Source organism: Trichechus manatus, unplaced genomic scaffold (genome assembly GCF_000243295.1).
Source record: "Trichechus manatus latirostris isolate Lorelei unplaced genomic scaffold, TriManLat1.0 scaffold00007, whole genome shotgun sequence".
In the NCBI taxonomy this organism is placed as follows: domain Eukaryota; kingdom Metazoa; phylum Chordata; class Mammalia; order Sirenia; family Trichechidae; genus Trichechus; species Trichechus manatus.
Window position 1 is genome coordinate 4,471,148 of NW_004443943.1, and position 20,692 is coordinate 4,491,839.

At 37.9% G+C, this 20,692-nt stretch overlaps 1 protein-coding gene across 1 annotated transcript in view; it reads left to right on the forward strand.

Annotated features, from left to right (window-relative positions):
* ANK3 (ankyrin 3) overlaps positions 1-20,692 on the forward strand; it is a 742,532-nt gene that overhangs the window by 494,799 nt on the left and 227,041 nt on the right. Inside the window, exons 3-5 of the mRNA XM_023739341.1 lie at positions 17,700-17,801; positions 18,186-18,284; positions 19,127-19,225. Coding sequence (XP_023595109.1) covers positions 17,700-17,801; positions 18,186-18,284; positions 19,127-19,225 — 300 coding nt within the window. The remainder of the gene's footprint in view (positions 1-17,699; positions 17,802-18,185; positions 18,285-19,126; positions 19,226-20,692) is intronic.

Consider the following 20,692-nt stretch of genomic DNA (forward strand, 5'->3'; position numbering starts at 1 on the left):
TTCAAAAATATCTTGGATCAAGAGCTACACCTCTTTCCATGTCTTGTGTTAGGTAACCTTGCTGCAACCCACCTTTCCGTTTTTGCACATTTGAGAAATTAACCATTTACCATTAGCTGTAAGTATTTGCACATTGCATATCATCATAGAGCTTTTAGTGCAGGGGAAACTTTCCTGTTACTGTCAGATCATCCTAATCTATCAGTTCCTAGCATCATTTTTAGCATTCCATGTAACACATAATAGTGATTCTGTGCAGTGGCTTGCTAAGATGCCTTGATACTTCTATAGTGCAAGGAAAACTCAAGTTTTAAGTCAACATGGTTTTAAATTCAGTTATAGACTGGTACAAATTCGAACAAGAAACTGGCCCCTTAAAGCCTTACTTTATGTTCTCAGAACATTTCTGACAAACTCAAATAAACCCTGTTTTGCAAATGAACAGAATCAACTTTACTTTGGGGAATATTGGAAATACACCGTCCTCAACACCAACAGTCCACATGTACCTTTTCCCCCCATGGGAAAAATCTTCCTCACTGTATTTATTTTTATTTCTAAACAGCCTCAGGAGAATTTTTTTGGGTCTCAATTCTGGGTGAGAAAAGACATGCTATAGAGCCTAGATTCTGGATCCTTCCTTCCATGTAAACCAGACTGTAGTAGACAGACTTGATGAGAGTGGGTTTTATCAGCATGGCAAGGTAAATCTCTTAAAAACACTGCCTTTACAAAAACAAAAGCCTGGCAGCACTCTTATTTTTTTTTTAAACTGGTTTCCGCTACTCTCTATTTAAAGATAAAGATGGGAATGTTGTTTTTTGCCTTTCAGCTTTAGAGGGGTCACTATGCACTGACACCCTGGCAGGTTTGAATTGTGCAACAGCAGGGAACTTTCTGGCAAATGCCCCAGTGTAAAGATGCTAACCATGCCTACATGTGTTAGGGGCCAGTGACCTCATTTTCAAGGATGAACTGAGGTTACTTCCATGCAAAGTCCTTGCAAACAAAAGGCAGCCTTGCATCAATCAGAGGGAATTTGTGGAGGCAGCGCTTGTATTTCGGGATGTTTTGATGATGTTTAATGATTGCAAACAGAGCTGTTTGAAGCGTTTTCCTTAACAGGTTAGACCCCCATTCCCCTATACTCTCCTCCTTAATTGATATATTTGTGGAAAACCCTAGGGTTTATTTCTAATAACTGGGTAACAATTAAAAAAAGAAAAGACTTAATAACCTGAGGTCTTCCCTGAATCAAAGGGTTCAAATTTTTCCAAGCATTTGCCGTGAAAAATAAGCATGCAGACACACATACCTAATTCTCCTTTATTTAAGAGGTTTACAGTACACCCCAAACACACACCTGAAAAGGATTTATTGGCTAACATGCAGTCTAACTACCCCTTTGAGAGAAAAAAGACAACACGATCTCCTAAAGATCTGGGGTGTTTATTGTCAGGAGGCAGATTGTAGCATGAATATCACAGTTGTGTTAGGTTGTATAATTGGTCACATTCTTCTGAAAATTGTTTTGAAATTAGATCATGCACAAGAGATCTGTAAAAATATCAGCACACAATATCTTACTCTAAAATATCTAGCAACGGGAACCGGCACTCTCTGAATGTGCCTGGCCCAGTCTATAAACGGTGATTCTGCTGTAACCTCGTTAAGAAAAAAAATTCCCATTGTTTGTTGGTAGCTCTCCTTCATATGCTCACCAGCGCCACCACTCTGTGTCAGACCACAATGCCTTAACCTCAGAGGATATGACCTTCAAGTCACTCTACTTTTCTTCTTTGAAAGTTGTTTTATTCCAAATAAACACCAGTCTTAGATCTTGAGAAGTTCTGCAAAACAGCTCCATAGATGTTATGAGAATGAATCTGAGGCCATCTATGAAAATGCCTCACACATTATAAGCACCCAATGATTATGAGTTATATTACCGTATTCTTAGATACTAGGACACTTAGATGCATTATGATTCATTAAGCACAACAGAATGCAGGCTTTCCTACATACTCTTTCTGAGAGTTACTGCTAGAACAAAAACTTGGCTCTGTAGGTGATCCCAGCAGACATACTGCATTTTTCACAAATAATGTGCGCATACATACAACGTGCAGCATAGCTCACTTATGAAAATAGCAAGGGGGCTTGCGTGGTTGGCAAAAAATTATATAACTTGTGTGTTACTTGTGTAAAAATATGGTAATAGAAATCAGACAGTGTGCTACCAGTAAATTAGGAAACCAGAATAACTCAGATCCATGGAGCCCCTTCTTTATCTTCTCTTGAATTTTGGAAGAAGGACCTCTAAGTCTATCACTAGACTTTTTTTTTTTTGACTGGTGGTAGGGAGAGAGTGCGAGAGACTGGAGAAGATACAAAGCTGACTTTAATTGTTCCCAGTGAAGTTGGTGTAGATTTATACCTTTCAAGGAATGATTACAGCATTGGGCTATGCAAGAGATCGGCATTTCCTTGTTCAGAATTTACGGAGTGTCTGTTATGTAAAACTAAAGCCTGTACAGGGCATGGATCTGCCCAAAGGAGAGTCTAGTCCATTGTTGTGGGATAACTGGCACCTAAACAAAATAGACCAAGTGCTATAGGAGGCCAGAGAGAGAAGGGGTCATGTCTAACATTTATCAGGGAAGTTAGCAAAGATGAAGTGGTATTTGAGCTGGACCAGGGATTTAGTAGGTGAGACTGTTGGTGGGAAGGCGGTAGGTAGAGGACGAGCATTTCTGGAACAGGGAACGTCTGGGTGAGGTCACAGTGCCAGGAAATTATGAGGCCAGCCAAGAAACAGTAAGCCATCTAAATTGCCTTGAAGCTTGGTACTTGTGTTTTATTTTAGGCTGAAAGTGTTTGTTTGAGGCAGCTTTTAAAGGGCCTCAGGGGCTATGCCGTAGAATTTGATTGGATACTATGGTTCAACAGCAGAAATACTTTTACAAATGAAGTCTGTCATCAAAAACCAATATATAAAACAGATGAAAGTATATCTACTTGGGATGAAAGTGATGATAGGCATATGGAGCTCTGCATACTGAATCTTACCTTTGATCTCAATATTCCTGAACTCCACAACTCCATAGAACACAGTTTGAAAACCACTGGTGTTAATGAAGGAGCCTGGGCTTGTTATCCAGCAGTCCTGGGTTTTAGTCTTTGTTGCTTACTTATGAGCTACGACGTGACCTTGGGCAAGTCGATTCACTTTTGTGAAACTCAGTTTTCTGTATCTGTAATGAAGAGTCTTATTTTGATTGACTTTTTAAGAAATAAATAATAATGCACCATATATGCAAAGTGCTTAGTGAATCCCCTGGTGTATACTATAATAGGCACTGTCTAAATTGTAGGAAAAGAGCCACAACGATGGGCTCAAACATGCTGGCAATTGTGAGGATGACACCAGACTGGGCAGCATTTCATGCGATTGCTGTGAGTCAGCATTGACTCGGCAGCTAACAACAACAACAACTTGTAGCTATCGTCCTTGTCATTACTCTCTCAGAACCCTCGGTAGCTGCCTATGAGCTCCTGAGCATTGTCCATTGCTTCCTACAGATTCACCTAGGGACAGTGTGCCAACTACAACCTCCTGGAGGTGGTTAGAATGATCTGGCATCACAAGGCAAGAGCCTGAACTGGACAAGTAGCAGGTTGAATTAAAAAAAAAAAAAAGGAAGGGTAAGCGTATTTCTAGTTTTAGAAAGAGCTAAGGTGTTAGGAAAATGATAATAAGTCTTTTGAAGTCCATCTCTGAACTGGCATGAAGGTAAGGGATCTGTAGAGGAAAAAAATGACACAAAAACAAGAAGCAGTTTTACTTGGCTGCATGTATGCAGGGCACAGGAGATAAAAATTAAGACATGCCCAAGGTAGACAGTCTAATAAGAGAACCCACATTAAGCTGGGAACCACAAAGGGTGTAGCTCCCAGTATAAAGGCAGACAGGAAATCAACTCATCATAGAGAAGAGTACATCAAAAACTTGCCTTTCTCAATTTTCACCAGATGGAGGGAAAAAAATTTCCCCTGAAAATTTGTAACCATGAAGAATCCCTTCTACCTGTACCAATTTGAGGTCTAAATTCACTTGTGTAGTCTTTAAAACAAAAGCAGAAAGCCCTCAAGACAAGCATTCATTTTTAAAGCAATCCTGTGTTGAGAGTGTCTCCAGGCAACTGGCAGAAGTAATCTCAGATCCCTCTCTGAAATATGACAAAGTGAACCCCAGACCCAAAAGAATTCCCCAAAATTAATTTCTAAGGAATATGGTCACGCAACAAAAAATCACAAACCTGAGAAAATGTAAATTAATACAACCCCTTTGAAAAACAATCTGTCATTAACCAGTAAAGTTGAAAAAGCTTGTTCCCAGTCACCCAGTATTTGTGATCCTAGGTATACACTTTTAAAAATCTCTGCCTATGCACAAAGAACCAGTGCCAGAATGTTGAGAACAATGTTGTTTATAATAGATCCAAACTGTGAGCAGCACAAACATCCATCAGCTCTACTGTGGATCAATAGATTGTGTTATAATCATATAATGGAATCTTATACAGCAGCAAAGATAAATTGATTGCCGTTACATGTATTAACACAGGTGATTCTGAGAACACACTAGACAAAACAAGCATGTCACAGAAGGATACACGATGTATGATTCCACTTATACAGACAGTAAACTATACAATTATTTAATTTAGGAAGGTGTACAGAGATGTTAAAACTATAAAGAAAAACATCCTGAATACAGGATGCCTTGGGGAAGAAGGAGGGGAGGCAGCCATGGAAGGGTGCATTGGGAGTCTTCAAACCTACTTGTAACTTTCGTTCTTGAGCTGACTGATGGGTATGTGGCAGTTTATTTTACAGTTTTTCTTTAAACTATTTATATATGTTCTACATACTCTTGTATACATGATATGTATCATAATAAATACATTTTTAAAGAAGGATAGGGAGCTATAAAAGTCACTGAGCAGAATATTTGATAGGATGCGTCAATTTAACTTTCTGGAAGGGGATTTGAGAGAAAGGGTGAAGAAGAAAAAGTAATCAAAGATTCATACCAAGATTGTGTGTCTGTGTAGCTAGGATAATGGTAATACTGTTAAATAAAAATAATGAAGTTAAGGCAATCTAGTAGTCACATTTCTGTCATTAGTACCTAGTAGAGTGGCAGATGCATTATATATGTTTTCAGTGAACGGTTTTTGTTGCTATTGTTAAGGTGAGGGGATTGTAGGGCATGGAAGTGGAAATGTTCTGGGATAAGCAATGGACTGGGCTCTGAGTAGTGGGAGCCTTGGAAGTGATGAGGTCCTCTAGGGCGTGAGCACAGAAAAAAAAGAAAGGTGATTTTAGTGATGGGTTGAGGCAGTGAGGAACAAAAAAGAGTGAACGAAGATATGAGAGAAGCTAAAGGAAAGAGTTTCAAGAAAATGTGATCAGGATTGTCAAATGGTCAACATTAAGAAAAGGTAGAGTTAAAAGGCATGGAATTTGATGATTGGAAGGTCATTGCTGATTTTGTACAGAGAGGATTTATTGATTAGTGAGAGAAGCCATATTGTCAGAGATTCAAATATGAATTACTATTAAGAGTGTAGAGGCAGTGAACCTAAATAACCCTTCAGAATGTTTAATGGTTGAAGAAAAACTGAAAAATAAATAAAATAACTGTTTTTGAGTGCTTTGCTATGCATTCATACTGTTAATCACTTTACATGAATTATCAAATTTCATCCCAGCAGTAGATTCTTTTATTCCCATTGACAGGTGAGATAACTGAGGCAAACTGATATTAAGGAACTGGCCAAATGTAACATTGTTAGTAAGTGGAGTAGCTGGGATACAGGCTCAGGCTGTGTGATCCCAGTGCTTTGGTTTCTAACCAATCCTTGACACTGACAAATAGAGATTGTCACTTGCAAGGGATGCTGAGTGGAAAAGTTGAAGAAAATATTATTTTTTTTGGGGGGGGGGGTTTCAGAGAGACTTGAGTATATTAGTAAGCAGAGGATAGGGCACCAGTAAAGAAGTAATTGAAGCGATAGGAGGCATCACCTGACCCTTCACATAGTTCCTATATAGTTGGAAAGATGAGAAAAAGGAGAAAGACTAGAGAATCATTAGGTCAGGAATAAATAGGCCCCAGCAATTACCCCCGTGAGGTTTGCAAGCAAAGGAGCAGATGTCCTTTGTGAGTTGTGTACTCACTGGGTTTCCAGTCTCCATTTCTTCTGGCTATCTACTGTTGTCTGGAAATGAATTCAGTGAAGGAACTCTGTGATCCAGAGAGAACATATCTAACAGTAATTGGATGGGTGGAAGGATAGATGGTAGACAGATGGACAAATAGATACATGGATGGAAGGATGGAGAATGAATGAGTGAATGAATGAACAGTTACTGAGCATTTGTTATAGACCAGCATTTATTAAGTACTTCCTTAGAGTAGTCATTAACAGCCTAGCCTCCAGAGCCAAACTCTCTGGGTTTGCATCCCTGCACTTAGCTGTGAGTCCCTGGAAAAGTCACTCATCCCTTCTGTAGCTCAGTTTCCTCACTTAGAAAATACAGCTGGTAATAGTACCTAACCTATTACTGTTAGTGTGAGGATTAAGTAAGTTAATGTAAGGACTTAGATAAATAATACATATTACATTAAGTAATAAAATATAGTACAGTGAAACCTGTAGGAGCCAGAACTGGACAGGACTGCCTTCTTTTTTTTTTTTCCTGGGTCTCACAAGTTTTCTGCCTTTGACCGGCTACAGTCTTACCACTTTTCTCTCTCTCCTTTTAGTGGAAAATTATTTGAGTTTTCCTTTTCTGACAGGTTTCCGCCTTACACGGGCTCTGGCTTTCACAGTTTTACTGTAATGAAGTAAGTTAATATAAGCACTTATAAAAGCATCTCGCATATAGTCAGAGGTATGAAGTATCGGTCATTACTGAACTTGATACTCAGGAAATGCTTATTCTTTCCAGCCACTGCTTTCTGCTGAATAATACCAAAACTACAGTGCCGGAGGAGATGCTGAGTAATTATATTAACTCGTAATAATGCTTGGCTCTATTCCTCAAGCTATTTCCTTGAAAAACACACGTGGTTGGTATTTATTTCCTGTCTAGTAAAATAGCTAAGTAGACAAGGCATTAAATGGTAACAAAAGAAACTTTCATTTTCTGAAGGAACTTGATCACCCAGGAAGAAAGGAATGATAACCAACCAGTGTATGTTCATTGTTCTACCAAGTGGCTCTTTAAGCAATGACTTCTCTAGGTGACTTTCCACGTGACAGAGCTCAATTTCTCTTGGGACCTAATTTCCTCCCACAGTAATTGTTCTACAACCATCTTTAAAGAGCCATTATTTTGATTGAAAGCTCAAGATTAAAAAGCAGGCAGCAGCCTGTATTAAGAATAAATCCTAGTTACTTTATGGAATGATAGCTAAGAGAGTCAACACATTAATACTGAGCCTAATACCAAAGGAGATATATGTATATATGTATGTACATGTATATATACATTGTTGTTGTTGTTAGGTGCTGTCCAGTCATTTCCAACTCATAGCAACCCTGTGTACAACAGAGCATAACACTGCCCGATCCTGCGGCATCCTCACAGTCGTTGCTATGTTTGAGCCCATTGTTATAGCCACTGTGTCAATCCATCTTGTTGCGGGTCTTCCTTTTTTTCACTGACCCTCTACTTTCCCGGGTATGATGTCTTCTACAGGGACTGGTCCCTCCTGATAATAGGTCCAAAGTACATGAGACAAAATCCCGCCTTCTTCACTTCAAAAGAGCATCCTGGCTGTACTTTTATGGAGACAGATTTGTTCATTCTTCTGGTAGTCCATGGTATATTCAATATTTTTCACCAACACCATAATTCATTGAAAAATGCCGGTGGAATTTGGATTGGGATTGCATTGTATCTGTAGATCGCTTTGGGTAGAATTGACATTTTCACAATGTTGAGTCTACCTATCCATGAGCAAGGTATGTTTTTCTACTTATGCAGGTCTGTTTTGGTTTCTTGCAGTAGTGTCTTGTAGTTTTCATTGTATAGATCTTTTATGTCTCTGGTAAGATTTATTCCCAAGTATTTTATCTTCTTGGGGGCTATTGTAAATGGTGTTGATTTGGTGATTTCCTCTTCGAGGTTCTCTTTGTTGGTGTAAAGGAATCCAACTGATTTTTATATGTTTATCTTGTGTCTTGAAACTTTGCTGAAATCTTCTATTAGTTCCAGTAGTTTTCTTGTGTATTCTTAGGGGTTTTCTGTATATAAGATCATATCTTCTGCAAACAGAGATATTTGACTTCTTCCTTACCAGTTTGGATGCCCTTTATTTTTTATTCTAGCCTAATTGTTCTGGCTATGACCTCCAGCACAATGTTGAATAAGAGTGGTGATAAAGGTCAACCTTGTCTGGTTCCCGTTCTCAAGAGGAATGCTTTCAAAGTCACTCCATTTAGGATTATGTTGGCTGTTGGCTTTGTATAAATGCCATTAATTATATTGAGAAATTTCCCTTCTATTCCTATTTTGTTGAGGGTTTTTATAATGAATAGGTGTTGGACTTTGTCAAATGCCTTTTCTGCATTGATTGATAAGATCATGTGGTTCTTGTCTTTTGTTTTATTTATGTGATGGATTACGTTGATTGTTTTTCTAATGTTGAACCATTCCTGCATACCTGGTATGAATCCCACTTGATCATGGTGAATTATTTTTTTTATATGTTGCTGAATTCTATTGGCTAGAATTTTGTTGAGGATTTTTGCATCAATGTTCATGAGGGATATTGCTCTGTAATTTTCTTTTTTTCTGGTGTCTTTACCTGGTTTTGGTATCAGGGTTATGCTGGCTTCATTGAATGAGTTTGGGAGTATTCCATCCTTTTCTATGCTCTGAAATACCTTTAGTAGTAGTGGTGTTAACTCTTCCTTGAAAGTTTGGTAGAATTCTCCAGCGAAGCCATCCTGGCTAGGGCTTTTTTTTGTTGGGAGTTTTTTAAATACCTTTTCAATCTCTTTTTTTGTTATGGGTTTATTTAGTTGTTCTACCTCTGTTTGTGTTAGTTTAGGTAGGTAGTGAGTTTCTAGAAATTTGTCCATTTCCTCTAGGTTTTCAAATTTGTTAGAGTACAATTTTTCATAGTATTCTGTTATGATTCTTTTAATTTCAGTTGGGTCTGTTGTGATATCACCCATCTCATTTCTTATAGGGGTTATCTGCTTCCTTTCCCGCTTTTCTTTTTTCAGTTTGGCCAATGGTTTATCAATTTTGTTGATCTTCTCAGAGAACCATCTTTTGGTCTTGTTAACTCTTTCAATTGTTTTTCTATTCTTTATTTCATTTAATTCTGCTCTAATTCTTATTATTTCCTTTCTTCTGGCGCCTGAGGGCTTCTTTTGTTGCTCTTTTTCTACTTGTTCCAGTTGTAGGGTTAATGTTTTGACTGTGGCCCTTTCTTCTTTTTGGATGTGTGCATTTATTGCTATAAACTGACCTCTGAGCACTGCTTTTGCTGTGTCCCAAAGGTTCTGGTAGGATGTGTTTTCATTCTCGTTTGATTCAATGAATTTCTTTATTCCATCCTTAATTTCTTCTATAACCCAGTGATTTTTGAGCAAGGGAGCAAGGTGTTGTTCAGTTTCCATGTGTTTGATTTTTTTGCCTTGCTTTTTCTGTTGTTGATTTCTACTTTTATGGCTTTATGGTCAGAAAAGATGCTTTGTAGTATTTCAGTGCTTTGGATTTTGTTAAGGCTTGCTTTATGGCCTAATATATGGTCTGTTCTGAAGAACGTTCCATGTGCGGCCAACGCCGTAATTCAAAGGCATCAATTCTTCTTCCATCTTCCTTATTCATTGTCCAGCTTTCACATGTATATGAGGTGATTGAAAATACCATGGCTTGAGTCAGGTGCACCTTAGTTGTCAGGGTGTCATCTTTGCTTTTTAACGCTTCAGAGAGGTCTTTTGCAGCAGATTTGCCCAATGTAATAAGTCTTTTGATTTCCTGACTGCTACTTCCATGGGCGTTGATTGTGGATCCAAATAAAATTAAATTCTTGACACCTTCAATCTTTTCTCCATTTATCATGATATTGCTTATTGGTCCAGTTGTGAGGATTTTTGTTTTCTTTTTGTTGAGGTGTAATCCATACTGAGGAGCCCTGGTGACACAGTGGTTAAGAGTTTGGCTGCTAACCAAAAGGTCGGCAGTTTGAATTCACCAGCTGCTCCTTGGAGACCCTATGGGGCAGTTCTCCTCTATCCTGTAGGGTTGCTATGAGTCGGAATTAACTCGATGGTATTGGGTTTGGTTTTTGGTTAATCTATATTGAAGGCTGTAGTCTTTGATCTTCATCAGCAAATGCTTTAAATCCTCTTCACTTTCAGGAAGCAAGATTATGTCATCTGCATATCACAGGTTGTTAATGAGTCTTCCTCTAATCCTGATGCCACTTTCTTCATATCGTCCAACTTCTTGGATTGTTTGCTCAGCATACAGATTGAATAAGTGTGGTGAAAGGATACAACCCTGACATACATCCTTCCTGATTTTAAACCATGCAATATTCCCTTATTCTGTTCGAATGACTGTCTCTTGGTCTTCGTGCAGCATCCACGTGAACATGATTCAGGGTTCTGGAATTCCCATTCTTCGCAATGTTATCTGTAATTTGTTATGATTCACACAGTTGAATGCCTTTGCATAGTCAATAAAACACAGATAAACATCTTTGTGGTATTTTATACTTTTAGCCAGGATCCAGCTGACATCAGCAGTGATATCCCTCATTCCACATCCCCTTCTGAATCCATCTTGAATTTCTGGCCGTTCCCTGTCGATGTAGTACTGCAACCCTTTTTGAATTATCTTCGGCAAAATTTTACTTGTGTGTAATATTAATGGTACTATTTGATAATTATTATTTGATAATTTCCAAATTCTTTGGATCACCTTTCTTTGGAATGGCCACAAGTGTGGATCTCTTCCAGTTAGGTGGCCAGGTAGCTGTCTTCCAAATTTCTTGCAATAGACTAGTGAACCCTTACAGCGTTGACATCCATTTGTTGAACCATCTCAGTTGGTATTCTGTCAATTCCTGGAGACTTGTTTTTTGTCAGTGCCTTCAGTGTAGCTTGAATGTCTTCCTTTAATAGCATCAGTTCTTGATCATATGCTGCCTCCTGAAATGGTAGAACACTGATCAGTTCTTTTTGGTATAGTGACTCTGTGTATTCCTTCCATCTTCTTTTGATGCTTCCTGCGTCGTTCAATATTTTGGCCATAGAAACCTTCAGTGTTGCAACTCTAGGCTTGAATTTTTTTCTTCAGTTCTTTCAGCTTGAGAAATGCTGAGCATGTTTTCCCTTTTTGGTTTTCTAACTCCAGGTCTTTGCAGATTTCATTATAATACTTTAATTAGTCTTCTCAAGCTACCCTTTGAAATATTCTCTTCAGCTCTTTTACTTCATCATTTCTTCCATTCGCTTTAGCTACTGTGCATTCAAGAGCAAGTTTCAGAGTCTTTTCTGACATTCATGTTGGTCTTTTCTTTCTTCCCTGTCTTTTTAATGACCTTTTGCTTTCTTCATGTGTGATGTCCTTGATGTCATCCTACAACTCGTCTAGTCTTTGGTCACTAGCGTTTAGTGTGTCAAATCTTTTCTTGAGATGGTCTCTAAATTCAGGTGGGATATACTCAAGGTCGTAGTTTAGCTCTTTGGGCTTGTTTTTTTTTCCTTCAGCTTCAGCTTGAACTTGCATATGAGTAATTGATGATCTGTTCTGCAGTCGGTCCCTGGCCTTGTTCTGACTGATGATAAGGAGCATCTCCATCATCTCTTTCCACAGATGTAGTCAATTTGATTCCTGTACATTCCGTCTGGTGAGGTCCACATGTATAGTCGTTGTATGTGTTGTTGAAAAAGAGGTATTTCTAATGAATAGCTTGTTGGTCTTGCAAAATTCTATCATGTGATCTCTGGTGTCATTTCTATCACCAAGGCCATGTTTTCCAACTACTGATCGTTCTTTTTCTTCCCAGCTTTCACATTCCATTCACCAGTAATTATCAATGCATTTTGATTGCATATTTGACCGATTTCAGAGGGCAGAAGTTGGTAAAAATCTTCAATTTCTTCATCTTTGGCATCAGTGGTTTGTGCGTAAATTTGAATAATAGTCATATTAACTGGTCTTCCTTGTAGATGTATGGATATTATCCTATCACTGGCAGCTGGCAGAGTTGTACTTTAGGATGCATCTTGAAATGTTCTTTTTAAAAATGAATGCAATGCCATTCCTCTTTAAATTTGTCATTCCCAGCGTAGTAGACCATATGATTGACTCGAAATGGCCAATGCCAATCCATTTCAGGTCACTAATGCCTACGATATCTATCTTCAAGTGTTCCATTTCATTTTTGACTACTTTAAATTTTCCTAGATCCATACTTCATATATTCCACGTTCCAATTATTAATAGATGTTTGCAGATATTTCTTCTCATTTTGAGTGGTGCCACTTTAGTGAATGACGGTCTTGAAAGCTTTATTCCATCCACATCATTAAGGTCAGCTCTACTTTGAGGAGGCACCTCTTCCCTAGTCGTATTTTGAGTGCCTTCCAACCTAAGGAGCTCATCTTCTGGCACTATACCAATGTTCCACTGCTGTTCATAAGGCTTTCACTGGCCAGTTTTTTTTAGAAATAGATCACAAGGCCCTTCTTCCTAGCCTGTGTTAGTCTGGAAGCTCCGCTGAAACCTGTCCATCATGGGTGACCCTGCTGGTACTTGAAATACCAGTGACATAGCTTTCAGCATCATAGCAACACACAAGCCCCCACAGTACGACAAGCTGACAGACGAGTGGTGGATATATATATACATAATTATATATGTACATATGTGTGTGCATGTGTATATATATGCATATATATGCTTACATATGTATTTTACATAACCCGTTGCCATTGAGTTAATTCCAACTCATAGCGACCCTACAGAACAGAGCAGAACTGCCCCATTGGGTTTTCAAGAAGCCGCTGGTGGATTTGAACGGCCGATCTTTTGGTTAGCCCCTGAGCTCTTAACCACTGTGCCACCAGGGCCCTGTATATACATATGTATGTATAAGAATATTGTTTATTATTTCCTTTATATATATACACACACACATATATAAAGGAAATAATGAACAATATATAGCTACCTTAGGCAAAATTTGAAAAAAAAAAGAAAAAAGGTGAAGACTCCATTGTTTACCTTGTCACTTAAGCAAGGCAATTTGGAAAAATATAAGAGACAGTGAGATGAAGGCAAGTGAGCCATCATTTGCACCACATCTGTTTTGTTTACCACGTTATAGCCAGATGTTGACACAATGACTAGCACAAACTAAATGTTCAACAAATTATTTGTTGAAGGAAAATGTGACTGTTGCTTGAAGGTAGTTGAGGACAGAAGGTGGGTCTTCTTTGTTCTTTTTTTTTATGAGTTTTAATAATTTCACTTCCTAAGGTGCAAATTTTCTTCAGGGCAGTCTTGTCCTACTCTTTCCTTTTCTCTTTTTCTCCCTCTTTTTTACCCCTTATTCCTTGAAGTGTAAAGTTGCTGATTGTTAATGTTTTGTTGTGTTAAGCAGGTCTGTATGTAACAGAGGGCTGACATAAGTGATGAAAATAAATTGTTGTCCCCTCCATTTCTTTCAGAAGTTCTCAGATGATAAATTAGCCACCTCAGAGAATTATTTGATACCACGGTCATTGGGTGAAATAGATAGAGTGAAGGTATCCACCAGAGAGTTCTTTATCATTTTAACAGGAGTTCTTAAGCATAAATCTACAAGTAGGGTTAGCTCTTCTGAGCCACAAGAAATTGCGTGCAAATTATGTATGTATATGCAGATTTGCATGTATATGCAGATTTGATATGTATATGCATATATGTGTAATGATTGAGGGAAGAGAATTCTTCCAAAACTTTTATTAGTCTCAGAGGAATCCAAACGTCAAACAGGGAACCACTGAGTTAGAAGACGTATTTTATAGATCGTTATTTCGTTTTGCTTTAGAGTTTTGGGTAGGAAAATTCTGAAAAACTTGAGAGGAGAGTGAATAGTATATAGAATCAAACTTTTCCAGATCTAGAATCAATTCAAAGGCCTTCCGTGAATTTTGATACCTCTTTTTGAACTTATTTAGCCACTGTTTTCATGCATTCAGAGTCAGAGTCTGGGATGCTTAACTCCCTGTTATTACCTCTGGCAATTGAAATACCCAGGCAGACTGATGTCATTTGTTCGCAGAACAGCGTTAGAGCCCTTCTGGGCAAATTCTCTGATAAGTCATTTAGCAGGTACAAAGAAGATGATATTTTATGGTACAATGAGCCATCCTTGCATAGTTTATTTATTTCTAACTGAGCTTATGATAAGCAAAAAAAAAAAAAAAAAGAAAGGTAGCCTTCCAAACACCATGAAACTCTTTAAAGTCTGCGTTTTATTTTTCTTTAAATTCCTGTATACTTTGTCTGATTTGTCTTTTGTTGGATTTGAACCTTTGTCTCTTCCTGTGTTCCTCTTACTTAACCCTGGGCTCTGGTTAAACAATTTGCATGTTTGAGTCAAACACCAATTTTATTTATTTTTGTGATACTTCTGTATGCTCCCAGATACTTAATTGAGTAACTTGGTTTATGATCTCCAGTTTTCGTCTTCGTGTCGTAGCAAATTCTCAACTTAAATAGCTACTGCTGCTGTTGTTGTTATTGTCAATAGAGCCTCCTGCATTGTTCCCAGCAGTATTTTAATTAATACAGGATTTCCACACAATTTATCAATTGATTGCTTCATTCACAAAACATTCATAGAACACCTGCTATGTGCCAGGTGCTCTTCCAGTTGCAGGAGAAACAGAAATGTGAATGTTATACGTATTGTGCCAGGCTAAGCATACGGCCACCCAGGCAGGCCAAAGATTTAAGAGTCTTTAAGTCTACAATCTTTCAATAAATGGGTTCACTGTATATTTAGAGCAATGGTTCTCATTTGGAGTGGTTTTGCTCTCCAGGGGACATTGGCAATTCTAAATGCATTTTGGTTGTCACAAATCAGGGGGTGCTACTAGTATCTACTCTTAAATGTTAGGCAATACAAAAGACAGCCCCCCCACCAGAGGAAAGAATTATTTGGACCAAATGCAAATAGCGCCGAAATTGAGCAGCCCTGATTTAGAGGAAGGAATATTCATTTAGATGGACGCTTACTGTGGTGGGTGGAAAGGGTGGAGGAGGCTGTGGAGGCAGTTATCTCACCTCTGAGATCCTAAACAAGTCAGCTCTTACTGATTTGATCCACCCAGAACCAGGGGACCTTCTGAAGGATGAAATTTTCTTCAGCTCCATTTCCAGGGATGAATTTAATAGTCCTCAAAGATTGGCATCTTAGTGGCTTCCCAATTTCTTGTCATTTAATCTACCTCTGCCTCTTCTTAAGGAGCTACAGTTTTGGGAGAAAGAAGGACAGGTGTACCAAAAACTATGATGCTATGTGATGTATACCAAGAGCACACAATGATATTAATGCTGTTGCCTGATTAGGGTCCGTGTGCTGGAGCAGTGGAGCCAATGAAACATACTCCAGGTCAGAGAGAGAGAAAGTTTATTAGGAGGTGACACCAGCTGGAAGTCCGGCAGCATCACAGGCTGTCTATATGGAGTCCTGAAAGGCAGTTTTACATTAGAGCTTATATATGATTTTTACAAGGGTTAGAAGTGTCTTTTTAGCACGTAGCCGGCAGATGGCATGGCTGGATAAGTCATTCATTACAAGATAATTACAAGAGACTCTTGATTAGACTAAAGAGATCCATGTCGGACATCTCCTTATCAGGCTAAAGATTTACAGTCCAGACATCTGGGCTCAGATCTTTATGTGAGGGGTTGTAAGTCACAGGTAGCCAGACAGAACAAACCAAGTCATTAACAAAGGTATATGGAAAGGAGAAGTCAGGCAGAAAAAAGACTTATAGGTTCTTCATGGCATTCGTTATGTCAAGCTCTCAATCACCCATCTTGAAAAAGGAGAAAACATGCTGTGGCGTATTAGGGTCACAATGCTTTGGGAGTACTGAGTGATTAATCTCCACCTGGGAGGTCCGGGAAGGGTTCACAGATGAGGTGGCATTTATATAGGGACTTTGAAGTAGGTATTTGCCATATGGCTGAAAGAAGACTCTTTCCTTTTTTAAGCCATCTGCTAGCATGATTGCATTTATAATTGGCGTGCAAGGTGGTTTTGGTTGCTCTTTCTGGAAGACCTGCTTCTGTATTGCACTGTGTTGAGCAAGACTTCTTTAAAAATTGTTCAGGCCCAACTAGGGATCTCTGCTTTCACCATCTTCTTTCTATTAAGGATTTCAGCAGCAGGTGGTTTTAACTGCGTAGTTGTAGCTATTAGAGGTTAGCAGTTGTTCAGAGTGGTAAACTTGAAGCAAATGAATTACAGGTTTGGTTTGGTTTGGTTTTCTAAATTTTTATTTAGTTATGTTATTTACCTTTTTGCTCACTCACTCACTCACTCCTCTTGATGCTCCTAGTAGATTTTTCTCCAGGTTTGTGGCCTTAGCCAGCTTGAAAATATATGGAGAGTATGCTTCACAATCCATGTAGGCATTTATCAATGCTTTTCAAATACAGTCCCTGTTTTAACACCTGGTATGTCCTGTAGGAAAATATTTGTGGCTCATTGACTACAAATTCCTCATAAACTAGTGTGACAACATAAAATATATTTGTGAAGCTATTAATGGAAAATTGTGATGGCTAGGTACTCACAGAAGAATGGAATAATTATTAAATATATGATACAGTAGAATAGTGACATCTTTGTGATATAACCACCAAGAAGTTACAGAATTTCTTTTTACTCCCTAGACATCATATGCTGATTTAAGATGCCCGCACATTTTGGGAAATTTTTTCTTATAGTTCAGAATCAGTTATGATATCGCAGAAGTAGTTTTGTACACTTGTACCTAACTTTTAAAGAATTTGTCCTTTCCCTGGTAACTTTACAAAGATCATTTATTAGTGTTTTCATGTTAGAAATAAAACAGTTCAATTAAAAATTCTCAGTTTTAGTTTCATTTTAGTTTAGACTAGAAACTGGGTAGTATTAAAATGCTGTTAGTTTCTAAAACCGAACAATAGTTGTTTAACTAGTAAAAAAAGGTCTGCCTTGAACATTATGCCTTTTTAAGAACTATCTGTATGGGATCAAATTGACAACAGCACCTCGAAAGATTAGATAGGAACCTTAGGGGGCACTGAGTTTATGTTAATGAGGGAGGAACAACTCAGAAAAGGAGGGTGAGAATGGTTACACAACTCAAAGAATGTAATCAGGGTCACCAAATTGTACATGTAGAAACTGTTAAAAAAAAAAAGAGAGAGAGAAAGAGAATGTTGACATATTGTGATAAATGTAACTAATGTCACTGAACAATTTGGGCGGAAATTGTCAAATGGGAGCCTAACTTGCTGTGTAAACTTTCACCAAAAATTCAATAAAATATTATTTTTTTAAGGAATACTGTTAGTTTCATTTTCCATCAAAATGTTTTTCTTTTTTGTTTTAGTCTGATGCCAATGCAAGTTACTTGAGAGCAGCTCGAGCTGGACACTTAGAAAAGGCCCTTGACTACATAAAAAACGGGGTTGACATCAACATTTGCAATCAGGTTAGTTGTTATTGTTTAACTTATCAGTTAAATTTTCAAAAATCCAGATTTCAAATTCTTTAAAGTTTTATTAAATATTACCAACACTTTCTCTTTTTTACCAGTTTTTTCTGTTAAATTTTACCAGCTTGACATTCTCAAATTATTCTCTGCTTAATTAGAAGAATATTCTGAAATGTAGTTATATGTCCTTTAACAATTAATTCCTAAAATTTGGTAAATGATGATATAATGATAACCAATCTAGTGTTCAAGTACTTTTATTCCTAATTCAAGTTCCTGCAAGGAATTGTTGGTGGGATGTCATCCTCAGAGTTCTTGGTAGGCTGTTTATTGCTATATTTTCATTCTGCTAAGTAAAGTTTTCCCTTCACTTTTAATCAGAATGGGTTGAACGCTCTCCATCTTGCTTCCAAAGAAGGCCATGTAGAAGTTGTTTCTGAACTACTACAGAGAGAAGCCAATGTGGATGCAGCTACAAAGGTCAGTATTACATATTTAACTCCTTCTAATATACTACTTGCCAAATTCAATGATGATTCAACCTTGAATAAGAATTAGGATAAATTTCTCATGAGGTACTTGCCAACTTTGTTCTATTTGGGGAATTTTTAAATAGAGTTGTTGTTGGGGGCTGCCATTGAGCCAGTTCAGACTCGTGGTGACCCCATGTGTGTTAGAGAAGAACTGTACTCCACAGGTTTAAATATAGAAGGACTAGATATTTTTTAAAATGTCAAAACAGAGAAGAAGGTGAATGAGTTGATGTCTTAGTTATCTAGTGCTGATATTACGTAAATACCACAAGTGGATGGCTTTAACAAAGAGAAATTTATTCTCTCACAGTCTAGGAGGTTAGATGTCCAAATTCAGGGCGCCAGCTCCAGGGAAAGGCTTTCTCTCTCTCTGTTGGCTTTGGGGGGGAAGGCCTTTGTCATCAATCTTCCCCTAGTCTAGGAGCTTCTCAGCACAGGAACCCCATATCCAAAGGATGCGCTGTGCTCCCAGCAATGCTTTCTTGGTAGTATGAGGTCACCCTATCTCTCTTGTCGCTTCTCTCTTTTATATCTCAAAAGAGATTGACTTAAGACGCAGTCTAATCTTGTAGATTGAGTCCTGCCTTATTAACATAACTGCTGCTAATCCCACCTGATTAACATCATAGAGGTAGAATTTACAGCCCATAGGAAAAATCACATCGGATGACAAAATGGTGGACAGTCACACAATACTGGGCATCATGGACTAGCCAAATTGACACACAAATTTTGGGGGAAAACAGTTCAATCCATAAAAATTGATGTATCTTACTTTTCATTTTACAGAAAGGAAACACAGCATTGCACATAGCATCATTGGCAGGACAAGCTGAAGTAGTAAAGGTCTTGGTTACAAATGGAGCCAATGTCAATGCTCAATCTCAGGTAATCCTATGATTATTGCAAAGAAATTTTGTTATCATAATTTACAGATAATTTTCTTTGGGTTAGGGGCTTGTTTGGTTCATATATCCTCTAGTAATACAATATGTAAGCGCTGTATTCAAAGAACAATTATATAATTGCAGATTAGTTAACTTCATATGCATCCTCATTCTCAGTATACATGAGGGAAGTAGTGGTGGTGTTTTCGTCCTCTGTCTATGAAACTGTATGACTGGTAGTCGCAGACACAGGTGTTTCGAGGATATCAACAATTCAGAGTCTTACACTATTTTATAATGCTAGCTCATGTCCAGTCTCACTATTTGTTAGCTTACTAAGGAAATGGGGATGTCTATAAATTAGGAAATACTCTTAGAAGTTCAGTGTCTCTCAACTGCTTTCTCTCTTTTTCAAAAGGGAAGAAACTGCTTAATTCCTGTTTACTAAGTAAGGCATCATTGTTTTTCTCTGAAACAGATTTAATATATACATGTATATGTATATATGTATATATCAGTATGTATACATACATGCACACATACATACATATATATGCAAATAAACTTTAAAAGTCCGCAAGCTTTACAATTTCCAGATTCTTTATAATGGATACACACTAAAAATTCATTCATTGGGTCCTCTTATAAGCTCATAAAGTCTTACATGAAGTTCTAAGAACACAAATAGATTATCATTTAAGAGACTTTGATCCTAAAACAACTCCACTTTATTAGTTTAAAAATAAAGTCTTCATTATCCAAGTATTCATTATTTCAGTCTCCACAGACATGAGGTTGTCTCAGAAAGCAAACAGCATCATAACACAAAAGTACTCACTAAGGAACTGACCACTTTCAAAACTGGTCACCACTGAAGCATTCCTTCCAACTGTATGCTGACAGCTATCCTTGTTGGTCAGTTTCAATATCCAGGGTGTTGAATATTGAACAAACAGATTACAGAACAAAACTTCAAGTCTTGCATAAGATGCAGGATTTCATGAAGTCAAGGGGAGTGATGCTAGAGAATTGCTGGGTACACAGCCAAACTCTGGGTAGGTGACTTTCTGGCAGCATTGAGAGACCAGGCAGCACTGGAAGAACTGAGGATGATATCCTGATAGATGTTTCAAACAAGAATGATACGAAAATCAAAAGATGAAATTAAGGGGAAAAAAAAAGATTAAATGAGGCCTTTGGTTCAGTTAATGACATGATCACATACTTTTTGCAAAAAGACTACCTTCTTTCTTATGCTGTGAATATCAGAAGTAAAGTGAAGGATGTCAGGGTATGATATAATTTTTTTTTTTTAAGCTACACATTTTCTCCACAAAAGCACACTTGGAAGGATGCCCTTTATCACCACTCCTACATTGTGCTGGAAGTTCTAGCTAGAGCAATAAGGCAAGAAAAAGAAATAAAGGGCATCCAAATTGGTAATGAAGAAGTTCAACTGTCCCTGTTT